The sequence below is a fragment of the Lepus europaeus genome, chromosome 2 (assembly GCF_033115175.1).
Source record: "Lepus europaeus isolate LE1 chromosome 2, mLepTim1.pri, whole genome shotgun sequence".
NCBI lineage: Eukaryota > Metazoa > Chordata > Mammalia > Lagomorpha > Leporidae > Lepus > Lepus europaeus.
The window spans coordinates 64,345,805-64,361,211 of record NC_084828.1 but is presented as its reverse complement, the minus strand read 5'-3'; the positions used below and the strand labels follow the sequence as shown (position 1 = coordinate 64,361,211).

The following is a 15,407-nucleotide window of genomic DNA, read 5'->3' as shown; positions in this document are numbered from 1 at the left end:
AGGGATCTAACTAACCCTCAAAAGAGTTATCTGCAATTTGAATATATTAGAAGCTAACTATTTGAAGAAAGGGAACACACACTTAGCACATAGTCAGAAGTATCTGTACTGTCTTCTCTATTTGTTATAGTGCAGATTCTATTTTTCATTATATTCAAATAGGTATTTTTCAGTACTACTGTTATAATTAACAGAAGACAAAATTTCAGGTAAGAAACTTTATCACTCTGTTTAACAAAAACAAATTACTGCATGTTACAATTTTTCAAGAGAATTAATAATCAGAATTTGTATAACTTCACTTTTTATAACTGATTGCTTATACTACAACTAGACAATTCCTTGGACCTTCAGTTTAAGTGTAAATGAAGATGCATATTGAATATGTAATAGTTGTATATATACACTTTAGTATTTTTTAGGTCTTATACTTCAAATTCTTTTAATAAATTGGAAAAATCAGGATATTAAATAAAAAGTTCTTATATATCTGCTGACATTCAATGGGAAAATTTTAATATTACTAGTTATGAATTTTCAAGAAGTATTTACATTCATTTCTAGTCATGTTGTTTTCTGTTTAATTTCAATTTTATCTACCAATGGGGCTTTCTTTTTAAAATTTTGAGCATTATCATATTTTAACTTTTTGGAAATAAAGGAGAGACATATTATATATACTCATGAAATTTTGCTTTGTGGCTTGATAGCTGTCATTTACATGGCCAGCTCATGTTGTATTGGACTTCGGAGTTAACAATAGTTTGACAAAAATTTAAAAATCACTAAACAAATGAACTAGGCTGTTTTATCAGGTAAGAACTGTCTAAAAAAAGAAAAAAACTTCCTTCTCATGTCTTTAAATGTTTATAACAACATTTAAATAAGTTATAATAAATGATGGCTATGATAACATGAAAATGATACTGTTATTTCATTTATCAGATTGGAGTATAAATTATTTTGTTCCTGACCTCAGTAACTATTTTGTAAATTCATCTTCATTGTCTCAAGTTTTATTTAGAATTAACATCTGTGTATACTATATGTCTCACCAATTTGTAATTGAGCAAATATTCTCACCATTTATAATATATGGAGTATATTTTAAATATGTTTCAAGCTAGAAAAGTAGTATTTTTCCCACCACAAAATTTCTATAGTTTAGTGATTAGCTATATGCATGATAAAAACAAAAACAAAAACAAAAACACTCCTGCCTTTACCTTGTAGTTTTCCAATCAATTAAGAGACATTGTGTTAAAACAAGAAAGGGAGTAGCTAAGCAGTTAAGATGCTCCTGTCTCATATCCAAGTGCCTGGGTTTGATTCCTGGATGTAGCTCCTGACTACAGATTCCTACCAAATCAGCCACTCAGAGGTAGTGGTGATGGCTCAAATAATTGGATTCTTTCTACCCATATGGCAGCCTTAGATTGTGTCCCTTGCTTCTGGCTCAGGCCTCAGCCCAGCCTAAGCCATTACTGACATTTAGGGAGTTAGCCAGTAGATGGGACTCTGTCTCTTTGACTTTCAAAAAACTTCTAAACAATAAAAAAAACTATGCTCCAGATAGTGACTTCTTCATTTTAGAACTTGCAAAAATCAAAAAAGAGGCAATGAATAAAGTATGTATTTGTATGATTTTTAAGATAATTTACTGCATTGTTGGCATACTCATAAATATAAAGAAAGAAACCAAGATTACTTAAGATTTTGAAAAATGTGTCTGAACATATCAGTAAAAACATGACAAAAAGCGGTTTTTTAAACAATGAGTAGGCATTTTAAATGTGATAGTGGTGAAATTAATAAAATTTCCAAGTGATTAGTTTAGTCTACTTGTATATTCAAATGTATAATGATTTCAGGACCTACTGCTTTAATCACTTAGGATATAATATATGTAGACTTCTTTATAACTATATATTCAGTATTGACTCATTTGTGCTTTATTTTCACCTAGACAAATTTAAAGCTTAATCATGTATTCAAGTATTAAATTCTATCATAATCATATATCTCTCTATTATAAGTTAATAAGCCTCTTACCTTTTTATTCTTAGTCTTTTTCTTTTTCTTTGGTTTACTCTTAACCTAGTAAGTAAGAAATAAATCATTTATTTAATATGTAATTCAAACTGCATAATAGGTTATTTTGCAAAATATGTTTCCTCTAACTATTAAGGTTTTTGTATTTAAACACTATATATCATATTTCTTCCACATTCTGTGGGTTCTATGAATTTGAGTTACATTTATTTCAATTATTTTTATTTGAATCATAGTCGTCTTCTCTTGAAAAGTAACTCATAGTGTAATGGAACAAAATACAATATCAACAAAAAGGCTACTCAGGGTGGGCATTGTGGCACAGCAGATTAGGCTGGGGCTTGGGTTGCCTGCAACCCATGAGTGTGGTTTGAGTTCTGGTACCTCTGTTTCTGACACAAAATCCTGCTGATGCACTGAGGAGGCAGTAGATGATGACCTCAGTGTTTGGATCCTTGCCACTCATGTGGGAAACCCTGAGAAGGTTTTTGGCTTCTAGCTTTGGCCTGGCCCAGCCTTAATTGTTGGGGAACAAAACAGTGGGTTAAAGACCTCACTGTTGCTCTGATTTTCTTTCCTTTTTTTTTTTTTTTAAGATTTATTTATTTACTTGAAAGAGTTACGCAAAGAGAGAAGGAGAGCCAAAGAGACAGAGAGGTCTTCCATCCACTAGTTCACTCCCCAACTGGCTACAACAGCCAGAGGTGGGCCGATCTGAAGCCAGGAGCCAGGAACTTCCTCCAGGTCTCCCACATAGGTGCAAGGGCCCAAGGATTTGGGCCACCTTCTACTACTTTCCCAGGCCATAGTAGATAGCTGAATTGGAAATGGAGTAGCTGGGAATTGAAAGGGCGCCCATATGGGATGCCAGCACTGTAGGTGGCAGCTTTACCTGCTACACCAAGTGCCAGCACTGAGTCACTCTGATTTTCAAAAAAAAAAAAAAAATTAAAAAAAAACCTATTTTTTTAAACTTACAGATTCTCAGATGCTGGGCATGTGAGTAACAAAGGAGGTAGGCACTTTTAAAAAGCAGCATATTCATGTGCACAAGATGAAAATTTAGCCTATGAATGACTTAGTGACAATATAATAATAGTTATTGGTTATCTGTATAAAAAATGCAGAGATTCCACCTTGTATAATTTTAATTCTTTGTGAAAATGATATTGAAATACCCCAGTTTTCTCTAGCTTTCTCTCTATTTCCAACCATACTTTCTACTACCATCTCATATCCACGTCCATTAATCTGGATAAAGTAATACATTTAAAAATTTGCATGAAGTCCAGCACTGCGGCATAGCAGTTAAACTGCTGCCACTTGGGACATTCCTATCCCATACTGGAGTGATGATGATCATTTCTGATCCACCTCTCCGCTAATGCTCCTGGGAATCAACAGGTGATGGCTTAAGTACTAGAGTTCCTGACATCTACATGGGAGACCCAGATGGACTTCCTGGCTCCTGGCTTCAGCACGGTATAACACAGCTGCTGCAGTCATCTGGGGAGTGAACCGCAGATGGAAGATCTCCCTCTCCCTCCCTCTGCTGCTCTACGTTTCAAATAAATAAATATGTATTTTTAGAATCAGCATAACAGCTCTGTTTAAGTGTCCAGTAATGCTGGCAAAATAAATGGTCATGGTGGGAAAGATTATGGAAGAAAATACTGAGGAAAAAAAAATCAATTCAGCTCTATATGAATACCATGATAAATAATACTTTAAGGATAGCACATGCAAAAAAACCCATAAGCTTAGAATAATATCTACAATGTCAAATATTAATGAAAGATTATACTTCCTGAAGATCTTTAATGGATTCTGTTGATGATTCACTAGGTATTGAGGCCCCATCTTTATTTATTTCTGCTAACTGTATTTCAGGCTGTGATTTCACATTTATATTGTATTCCATAAGAGGTGGACTTAGTTCTTCTTCCTCATTCTGCAACTCTTCTATTTCAATACCTAAGTATTAAAGAAAAAGTATTCAAAATCAGAATGCAAGTCATTTTAGCCTCTTATCAATGTCAGGTTTGTAGACAAAAAAAAAAATTCCCAGAAATAGAACACTTCTTTCGATTTCTAGATGAAAATGTAAAGTGAGTTATCAACTATAAAATAATAGTACACATACACTATCCTGGAATCACCTAGTATGGATATAAATGCTGTAAGACCTTACTATTGTCTTACGTAAATTCTAGCCATTAGATATTCTGGAACTTAAATAGGATTTAAATATTGAATTTTTGAGTGTCCTGACATTGACCCTATTAATTCTGTAACTAGTATTACTTTAGGATATAAACCTGAAACATGAAGAGTAAAAGCCAAAAGATCTATTTTTTTCTTCTTTCTTTAGCCCTACATTATGTGACTTCTGTTTTGATACCATGTCCCTCATTACTGCCCCAGAGACTCAATCTCAAAATTTATGGACTTTGATGGGTCACAGATAGCCCAACGTTTAACTACAAACAAACCCATCATGTTGTTTTCTAAAGTACAATTTAAAATGCAGACTATGAATGAAAAAAAAAAATCACAAAAATGGAAACTAAAATAGCAATTCCCCACCAAGCAAAAAAGTAGACAGCTATAAACAATAGTTTATCACATAACATTTACATATGCTAAAAAACACATACAAACAGGTAGAGGAATAGGTAGTAATTTTTGCCTGCTGTAATAACATCATGCTTAGATAAACTCTGGGGCACAAGCACAAATACCAAGGTAGAGTAAGGCTCATCCTAGATTCAGATAACCAGTATTACTGAATGATTACATGATTTTCTAAGCTTTTTTAACAGTTTATTGCTTCTCGGCCTTTTGGCTAAGATCAAGTATAGTTTATCATACTCTATTGACCCAGTAAAAGTTCCATAGGAATTCCTAATTAGAAGGTCACTTAGGCATTTTGCTTTTAAATATACTTACGTTGACTGCCTGTTATTGATTGTAGAGCAATTCCTATGATACACAAAGAAAAATTTAGATGTACAATGGCAAATGCAATCAACCAAATGTTTGGGATTAGAAAAAGCCAGAATATTTTTAAATTGTATTATTTGATAATATAGGTACTTATAAAAATAACCAGCTGTGCTCATCAAACCAGGTTAGACAAGGTACAATCTCTAGATTATAAAAGTTACAAACTCAGAAGTAGACAGGGGAAAGTAAACAAAAATCAATACTTCATAATAGTCAAATCCTAGAACATAAAACACTTTAAATCAAGCAATAATTATATTTTATTGTAAAAAGCTATACAAAGTACTAATAGTCAATTATGAAGCAAATCTCACTGCAAATTTGAGCCTTTTTCTTGGAATCTGATTTATCAACAGTACTGCCTTTCCTTGCTCATTAATATTTCTTGAATATGTACACTGTGTATCAGGTTTGCTCTAAAGATTGAATGGTGAAGAAATGGACAATCTTCATGAAGATTTAGTGGATATGGTTGTTAAATTAAATAATCAGATAGAGAAATAAAGACTGCAACTGCAATAACTGAGGAAAGAGATATAAGATGCTAAGAAAGCCTCTCTGAAAGAGACTTGACCAATAAGCTGTTCAGACAATCTTAATGAGAACTGCTTGAAAAGCCTTGAATTGAGTTAGTGCTCAAAACTCTTTTCCAAACATTACCTTATCCTCATGAGTTTTCACAATTTAAAATCTTAAGAGAATAAATATGTATAAAAGACCTTAATTTATAAATCAAGGGTTACTGCCTGATTTTTAAAAATACCAAACTCAGCATTGCAGTGTTTTAAACTAAGAAACAAGAATTCTCAACAGATTAAGCAGGAAAACAAAGTCATCCCAAGGCATTAGTAAGAGCACCAGGACTGGGGAATAGCAATTATCTTTCAAGAAAATCTGGACCAGGACAATAACTACTAGAAACTTGGGAAGCTGTGGCCACCAGTGGATCATTAGGCAATATGACTAGTAACCTGGGAACAGGAAATGTTATCCAGACCAGCACAGCAAGGGTTTCAGTGAAGCTGTTGGGCCATGGATTACCATTATTAAGAGGAGAGCTCAGAAGTGACCCCTGGGATACAGAAGGGAAGTCTTGAAGTCTTTCTCATGTCAACAGACAAATCCAGGAATGGCCACAGTTGAAAGCAGATATCTGCATGAATGTTACCTGATTGTTAAAATTATCCACAGTCAATGGCTAGCTGCTAAATTTTTAAATTAATCATCAAGGTCCTCCTAGAAAGGAGAAGAAACATATACCCACTGTATCTAAAAAGGGCATCCTTGAAATCACACAGTTCATTTCAGGATTTTAGGCATCCTTAGTTATATAGAAGTGATGAAACTCATCTATTAAAAACCTTCAATTCCTTTCTTAATATATAAACTCCTCAATATGACAAGAAAAATTCTCTTGAATGTATTTTTTGTATAAACTCTTTTCTATTTTAACCTCAGTAAAGCTATTTTTTTCAGTTCCCTGCATTATAATAAATTTTTGTTTCTAAGGTTTGTTGTTTGCCTTTGACACATCCTTTTCTTTATCTTTTCCACTTGACTAACTTCCACATGTCACTTAAAAGTTCTTTAGATATTATATTCTTCAGAAAGCTTTTCTGTACTCCTTTAAACTAGGATCTCCCATAGTATTCTGGAAAAATCTCCAGCACTCATTTAAACTCCTTGTCCTTTGCACTTGCCTGGCATAGAGCAGATACTCAGTGAAGGTTTACTGGCTGAAGTAAATAATTACTTAGTACCTTGTTGATAGCAGGATAACATCCTCTGGATGATTTCTGGTACTGGTATGCCCAGGTAGATGGATAGCTGATGGTAATCAAGTGAGATATTCTCAATGGGATTCTCTTTCACTTTGTCAATATCCTCTTGCTTCATGCCAAGGCGTAGAAGAATATCTGAAACTTTTTTCCAAATTGAATTGAACTGCGACTCAGTGAGACCATTCATCAAAATCTCACTAAGGAGGATATCCCTGTATTTGCACAGCCGCAGGATGTCTGCAGACTTAGAGAGATCAGAAGATGATGGTTCCATATTCCAGCCTTTTTTGGGTGCAGGGAATACATTCAAATGTTTTATGAGAGCTAATAGGAGGCATAAGTCAAATTGTTTGGACTGTGGTAGCTCCTTGTTTGGGGGATAAAGTAGATGCCATGATCCACCCAAAGGGTGATTGGTCCAAAGATGGTTGTAGTAGGATTCCAGTACATTCTTGTGTATAAGCAGCTCTTTTTTCAATAGAGGGGGTGGCATAGCCTCATCAAATATTTTCCGGACAATGTCAGTACCAGAAATAATAATTATATGAAGCAGATGGTAGAAATAATTATAATCAAGTTTGAAGATTGGCATTTCATCTGAAAATGAATTTTGAGAAGTCAAGACATTCCATATTAATGATCTTTTTCTATGTGGTCTCTTGTATTACATCCTAAGCTTCTGTAGGACGAGAATTATTCCAAAAGAACGAAGAACAATATGTGCTTTGTCACATTCAAGGTCAGTAAGCAAAAACAATGTCACCAAGCAGAAGTAATCACAAGGACTAACCATCACGGAAGCGTTTAAGATTTTGTTCAAGTAACTGAGTTTTGGCAACCAAACAACATCAAAGTATTAATGCGTGAAAAAAAAAAAAAGAAAATTCTGAAATTTCTAAAAGTTGTTAACTACCAATTTTAAACAAGAATACTCATATTTTATCCTAATCATCACTATCCAACAGATTCTTGTATGATGAAAACAGTTTATAGTTGCACGGTACACTATTCATTGAGCACTGGAAATGTTGCTTCTTACTAAGGAACAGAGTTCTATATTTTATTTCATTTAATTAGTTTAAATTTAACTAGCAACATACCGCTATTGGCGATCACATATCACAACTTACATCAAGATATATAAAGTTATCTAAAGCCTTTCTAGGCCAGCACCGTGGCTCAATAGACTAATCCTCTGCCTGCGGCACCAGCACACCAGGTTCTTGTCCCGGTCGGGGCACCGGATTCTGTCCTGGTTGCCCCTCTTCCAGGCCAGCTCTCTGCTGTGGCCTGGGAGGGCAGTGGAGGATGGCCCAAGTCCCTGGGCCCTTGCACCCGCATGGGAGACCAGGATAAGCACCTGGCTCCTGCCTTCGGATCAGCGCGGTGCACTGGCCGCGGCACACCGGCTGTGACGGCCATTGGAGGGTGAACCAACGGCAAAGGAAGACCTTTCTCTCTGTCTCTCTCTCACTGTCCACTCTGCCTGTCCAAAAAACAAAACAAAACAAAACAAAAATAAAAAATAAAGCCTTTCTAGTCAGACCATGGTGGACAGACACCCAGCATCTGCTCCCTCTGGGAGCAGTTAAAAATACAGACTCTTAAGCCCTTCTCCAGACTCAATGAATTGGCATGTGTACTTTTCAAAAGTCACTACATTTGATTTTAGCCAAAAGGCTAAAAAGTGATAGAAAAACACTGATTTAATACATCTCATGCTCCTATATCTCTTCAAAAGGACAAACTGATAAGTAGGCATTTTATCAATAAAATGGAATAAAGCATGAAAGTGAATTATTTGTTATTTTTCCAGCTTAACAGAATTTCCAAAGGAGGAAAGTAGAATAGGTGAATTAGAAAGTAAAGAATTCGGTATATGATGGTATTTCATTTTTGTATGCATAGCAAAATGTATGTTTATCATAATGTACATCTTTATTATTTCATCCTTCATGATTTTATGTCTCAAGAGATTTTTAAATTAATATATTTGCTTGATATGCTTGACTTACACTTTACAGAGCAAATAAAGTTAAAAAGCAAGTAATTCAGGGGTATTTCTCTGTGCTGTCAAATAAAGAGATAGCTGGGATTAGGGGCATCTGTTCCCTTTAGGAGAAAGGACTTCAACTAAACTATTCTTCCATGGGACACGGATGGCATAAAAGGGCTGGCAGGGTATTTTTAGAAGCAAGCTTCTACAATAGCTGGCACCTAAGTTTACATGAGTTGGCTCTCAAGTCAAAATGTTCATCCTTTTCAAGTAAGGTCACATTCATATTTGTCATCTACTAAGAGGGAATACAACAAGGGAGCAGGTATTAGTAGGAAACCTCCACTGGAAGAAGAATCTCATTGTGCAGTCAAAGCTATACTAAGACCCATAATGCCTCTTTATAGAAAGCCAAGGCCATATGAGACTGTAGTATCTATGGATCTTGGTAAGCGCTCCAGCTTACACTAAGTGCTCCTTGCTATATAAACCCAAACCCAATGAATGATAAAAAAGAAAAAAAAAAAAAACAAAAAAAACAAAAAACATGTGAAAACATGCTGGTTAATGGCAGAATAGTTTACAGGGCCAATAAAAATTTTAACACACTTTACAACAGGAGGCATATAAAAATAAAATAATACCTTTTGTATTAAATTTTAAGCTTATCTTCGGTCTTATATCAGTATCAGCTATTTTCAGAGACATCAACTTTTTATAGCTGCAAGCAGAAAAATATTTTTATGTTAAATTAATATCAAAGTTAGTCAAGATTTGGGATATAAGCATGTTAAGTGGAAATAAGTGAGACCAAAAGAGAAAAATAAACAAATGGAGGGGCCAGCACTGTGGCATAGTGGGCTAAGCCTCTGCCTGTGGCACCAGCACCCCATATGGGTGCCAGTTCACGTCCCTACTGCTCTTCTTCAATCCAGCTCTCTGCCATGGCCTGGGAAAGCAGTAGAAGATAGTGCAAGTGCTTGGGCCCTTCACCCACATGGGCGAACTGGAAGAAACTCTTGGCTCCTGGCTTCGGATTGGCCCATCTTTGGTGGTTGCAGCCATTTGGGGAGTGAACCAGTAGATGGAAGACCTCTCTCTCTGTCTCTCCCTTTCTGTAACTTATACCTAAGACACACCATTGTAATGTTCCAGATAGACTGAAAAATGGTAGATATTTATATTTTAGATAAAAAAGTAGGACAGTCAATTAGGAGAACTTTTTATATTGAAAGTTCTGATTTCAATATTAATACTTTTTTTTGACAGGCAGAGTGGACAGTGAGAGAGAGAGACAGAGAGAAAGGTCTTCCTTTTGCGGTTGGTTCACCCCCCAATGGCTGCTGTGGCCAGCACACCACACTGATCCGAAGCCAGGAGCCAGGTGTTTCTCCTGGTCTCCCATGTGGGTGCAGGGCCCAAGCACTTGGGCCATCCTCCACTGCACTCCCGGGCCATAGCAGAGAGCTGGACTGGAAGAGGAGCAACCGGGACAGAATCTTGCGCCCTGACCGGGACTAGAAGCCAGGGTGCTGGCGCCGCAGGCGGAGGATTAGCCTATTGAGCTGCGGCACCGGCCAACACTTTTCACCTCTATGAATTCTAGGCTAAAAATATATATTACTCTGTGATACAGTTTTCTCTTCTAAGTAACAGAAAAATTCTAATTGTCTGACAAGCTTGGAGACCTGGGTGAGTTTTGAAAGATGGGATAAAGTGTTTATATTATAACAATCTAACTTTAATAAAGCAAGAAAAATATGTTTTGTTTTCAGGAAAGGATTATTGTCACACTTGAAGGAAAAATATCCACATAATTTCTCCCTTCCTGCTTTAAAAGATAAATGTCTACAGTAGTGAAGATGGATGACAAATAGCAAAATATGATATTTTTACATACTTAATTCTACCTTAAAATTCAATGGAGCAAACAACAATTAATGGAAGCACAGAAAAAAAAGTAGCAACTAAAAAATGCATACATACATACTTGTTCAGAAAAAAAGTAAGAGTATTTTATTTCCAACTGACCTTGCTCCCAAATTTTCGATGGTTATATATTCATCCTTTCTTACAACTTCAAACTGCACGTGACAGAAAAAATATTAGCTGTAAAGTAGTTCAATTTTCAAAATTCTTTAATGTTTTTAATGAAAAAAATGAAAATGAAACCACAATATAGAATAAAACAGAAGAAATAATGTGAGCAATTAATAATCCTAATCAAACAAGAAATTATAGTTAACATTAAAAAGTAGTATTTTACTCATTATAGGATTTGAATGCCAAATTTGAAATACAAACATATCTAAAAAATAAGATACATTCTATTCAAAATATTTGCCTTTTTAGTTAGAAACTGAAAATTCAACAACATTTTTCACCTGAATGCATTTTATCTAACAGGTACAACATGTAATGTTATACAGATATTTTCTCAGGAAGAGATTTACAGACTAAAAAAAGATTCAGAAGTTTAAAATTATTTTTAGCTCTAGGTGGAAGAGAATTAGATAAAGTATCTTTCCTGGTTTATGATACTTTCCTCGCTGATACAGTCATGGCACATTTGTCTCTGTTTTTCTCTGTGTATCTCTCTTTCTATTTTAAGTATTTCTTGTTCTTAAAGACTATTTACATGCTATTTTGGGTAAATCATAGCAACAGAAAGGGTAGAGAGCTTAGCTATCATCAGAAAAAACAGGGAGAATCCTGTTTTGATACCTAAATCTTTTCCAAGTCTAAAATACTATTCTAATGAAGGAAAACAAGAAAAATAAGACACTTACCAAAATTTTAACAATTCCAGGCACATCACACAGCAGCATCCTTACCATGTCACCTGTACATCCTTCCTTCAAACATTTTTTCCCACTAAAACTCTAAAGTTAATAATAGCAAAACAGTAAAAACAAAAAAAAAGAAATCACTGACGTGCACATCTGATTACATTAAAAAGTAAGAAGCAAATGTTGTTAGATGGTAAACTGAGAAGAATATGTAAGTCTTTAAAATGTGTAGCTGTTTAAAGATGATACATTTCATATATCAATGGATATCCTATTTAAAATACATGGTTTAATTTTTCTTATCCAAGTGTTCTATATCAAAATCTTCATACAGCTATATTACAAACTAAAATATCTTTGCTGTCCCAAGAAAAGCAACTTCAAATAAAATATACTAATTACGTGAGCCTAAAAAGGAATACTGAATTTCTATATGATAACATGAGGAGGCAGAGAAAAGGATAGAATTAAAACACTGAGTCCTTTTCCTCATCCTGCACTTGCTATGACTCTGGCTAAAGTTATTTAATTTTCTTTTACTTGGCTTTCTATAACTGATCAATATTAATTTCCCCAGCAATCAAGTGAACTAAAAAGGATTTAAAAACTTTAAAAAATAGCGCCTTATGCAATAATTTTTACAGTTTACAAATACAATTCACTTGTTTTAATTGCATATCCTCACAACAATCCTATGAAGTAGATTTTATCCTCACTTTAGAAAAATTAGTCTCAGATGTTAAATTATCAATTTAATATAATAAAAAAAGTCACTCAATATAGACTTAAACCTAGATTCCATATTCAATACTCTGTCTGCTACACAGTTGTTTTGTAAGAATTCTCTATTGCTTACATCATGTAAACACTATAGAAATAAAAGTTATAGACCCAACCTAGTTTTATCAGTTCACTACAGAGTAATTAATTAAAAGTGGGCTTTGGAGTTTCACCTAATTTTTGTGGTAAAGAATTCAACTTATTATATGTACAACATAACTAAATCTAAATAATAATTCTAAATGTCCTTTGATAAATATAAAATTTATTCATGTTTTCCAACAAAATAGAAATTATCCTCAAAATTATACAATTATCCTTTCTGTATGTTTATTAAGCAATTCTATTCTTTGATTCTATGTCTTTCATGTGAATATCTATTACATTATTTCCTTTCTTTAGAGTATTAGGGAAGAAAATTGACAGAAATTACTAGGCAAAGAAACTAGCAGAGTATTTTCCAGAAGATCTATTTAGTCAATGATAATAATGAATGAAGAATGGTGGGAAAACCCCCATCAGAGAGAATTGAGAAAGAAAAAAAAAGGGGGAGAAAAAGAAGGAAATATGTGAATAGGCAGAACTGAAGAGAAAGAGGGTAAAAAGAGGAAAGGGTAGAGGAAAAATGCTACAGTAAGGTTTTAAGAAGGAAAAGCAAATATAAATACCTGATCATTTTCTCCGGGATATTTTAAATTCTTGAACTTTTTCCAACAAATCTTATGAAAATAAACACAACAACTTTTACTGCACATTAACTGAAAAAAACCCTGGAAGGAAATGCAATTATTGATATGAAACAGTAGTTCATGTAGCTATAGAAAATATCACTTAAAGTCACTTTCAAAATTTTTCTATTACTAGATAAGTTTTACACAGTATTCAAAATTTATCAATAGAGATCATAACTTTACAGTTATGTTCACATCATTAGAGATGAAAAATCAGGAAAGTAAAAAGGGCAGTAAATTGAATAAGTGAGTATATTTTCTATATGCATATCTAACAAAATATTGAAACCCAGTGAATGACTTTTGTAAAGGAACACACTGCCTACTACTCTTCATCTCCATTTTACATTTCCGTTTTCTTCCAGCCCCAACTCCACACCACTGTTCCATGAGTTCCCTCTGTTACCAATGAGACCTCAGATTTGCTGTGCTCCAGTATTATCATAGGATATAGGCTATTTGTCCTTCTCCCCATGACCTCCCTTGGAACAACAGCCCTGCTCCTTTTAAATAAGAATTCTGCTTCACTGACAATTCTAAATTGTGTGCTTGGGACTTCTGCTCCTATATGCCATTCATTTGTTTGAAACCCTGTAGCTATTCTGAGAAACTTAGGACCAAATGACCATGTCATCTAAACCAATACTGAACTTGCTTGACACAACATTGTATCTTACAAGATGACTTCCCAATCTTTGTGTTAACTACACCATTTGCTGTACTCATCATGCTTTCTTCATGTAGTATGATATGCATTGTTATCTTACCATCCTATCTTGTAATTTCAGTTTTATCTATTAGATTCAGAGAAACCTATCAGATGCACTATGATTGCTGAAGGTCTTCAGATCAAAGCTGGTTACATTATTCCCCACTCCATCAAGGTTCAAAGAGGAGATTCAAAGATGACTCATTTAGTAACATAATTCCATAGAAATTATAGTCTATCTCCTTAGTAAAATGCTACTATTTTTAATCTGTAACATTCCTAACCAGAAATTAAGAATTTTGTTTTAGATCACTTCATTGTATAATTGTAGAGATAACAGTTATAACTTCAGAGGCAAAAGTGTTAAAAAAAAAAAAAAAACTTAAGCAAAAATACTTATTTTATTGACTAAGAATATAATTCTTGTTCATTTTCAATCTACATTCTCATAGACAATCAAAAACTTCCCAACTACACTACCCTTGTAATTACTTTTAAAATATTTTGATGCATAATATAATAATTTAACTATAATTTTATAATCATATTTTTAATAATATTCAGGTTATTGATATTATAATACCTTATAATTGGTGTTCTTTAAAATGTCAGCTTCACAGGATCGCTCACAGTCTAGATAACTACAAATGGTATGCTTCATTATATTACTTTCAGTTGTCTTGATAAAATTATTAAGAAGATCCTGGATTTTAAAAATAAAAAGAATATCATGAATTATTATTATATTATTTCTCTCATTCAAAATAAACAATATGTAGAAAAGCCCTAAATTAGAAATACTGTGTCACTGACTGAATGATACAAACATAGAAAATACTGGATTTCTTACATAATGTTATAAACCGTACGTTTGAAGCTACTCACCATACTAATCCATAACATAACACATGGCATGGTCTCATTAAGAATTACTTGGAGAAATAGACATAAAACATTGAGTTTCAAGCGAGACTTTGTTGGAGTTGGACACTAGGATGCCAAGTTGGCAGTGGAACTACTGTACAGGTACAATATAACACTCACTGTCATAATGGGCAAAAGTAAAGAAATATGTTTCTCATGTCCAGAGTTATGACTCAAAATATATTTCTCCTTTTAAAATGCTACTTAAATATAGGTGAAATACATTATCAGGTCTAAGTTAGGGGTCAGAGAAGGTCCTTAACATCTTTTAAAAGGACAGCATTACAAGATTTCAAATAGTAATATACTGAACATAAATAATAAGTAATAAGCCTCTACAGGTTATTTCAAGAATATCAACTCTATGCAAAAAGATTAAATAGAGAAAATACCCCAGAAAGTAGAACAAAAAGAAAACATTGAAAATATTAAAGAAATAAGAAAATGAGACTTAATCCCGTATGCAAACCATCTGAAAAAGTCTTTCAGGGAGAAAAAGAGAAAGTTAAGAAATCATCATGTACATAAATCAAGAAAATTTCCTTTCAAGTCTGTCAATTTTGTTCCAATATTTTGAGACTATATTTTTAGGTATATACAAACTTTGAATTGTTATTGTTTCCTAGATGAGTGAATTTT

At 33.8% G+C, this 15,407-nt stretch overlaps 1 protein-coding gene across 7 annotated transcripts in view; it reads right to left on the bottom strand.

Annotated features, from left to right (window-relative positions):
• Positions 1-15,407, bottom strand: part of DZIP3 (DAZ interacting zinc finger protein 3) — a 92,461-nt gene that overhangs the window by 38,938 nt on the left and 38,116 nt on the right. For 6 of the 7 annotated variants that reach the window (XM_062207804.1, XM_062207813.1, XM_062207777.1 and 3 more), the window contains 9 exons: positions 14,428-14,547; positions 13,073-13,174; positions 11,625-11,717; positions 10,867-10,919; positions 9,480-9,556; positions 6,819-7,436; positions 5,002-5,034; positions 3,857-4,026; positions 2,053-2,097 (listed from right to left, as the gene is read on the bottom strand). In XM_062207804.1, coding sequence (XP_062063788.1) covers positions 2,053-2,097; positions 3,857-4,026; positions 5,002-5,034; positions 6,819-7,436; positions 9,480-9,556; positions 10,867-10,919; positions 11,625-11,717; positions 13,073-13,174; positions 14,428-14,547 — 1,311 coding nt within the window. The remainder of the gene's footprint in view (positions 1-2,052; positions 2,098-3,856; positions 4,027-5,001; positions 5,035-6,818; positions 7,437-9,479; positions 9,557-10,866; positions 10,920-11,624; positions 11,718-13,072; positions 13,175-14,427; positions 14,548-15,407) is intronic. The other variant, XM_062207824.1, reaches the window with a different exon arrangement.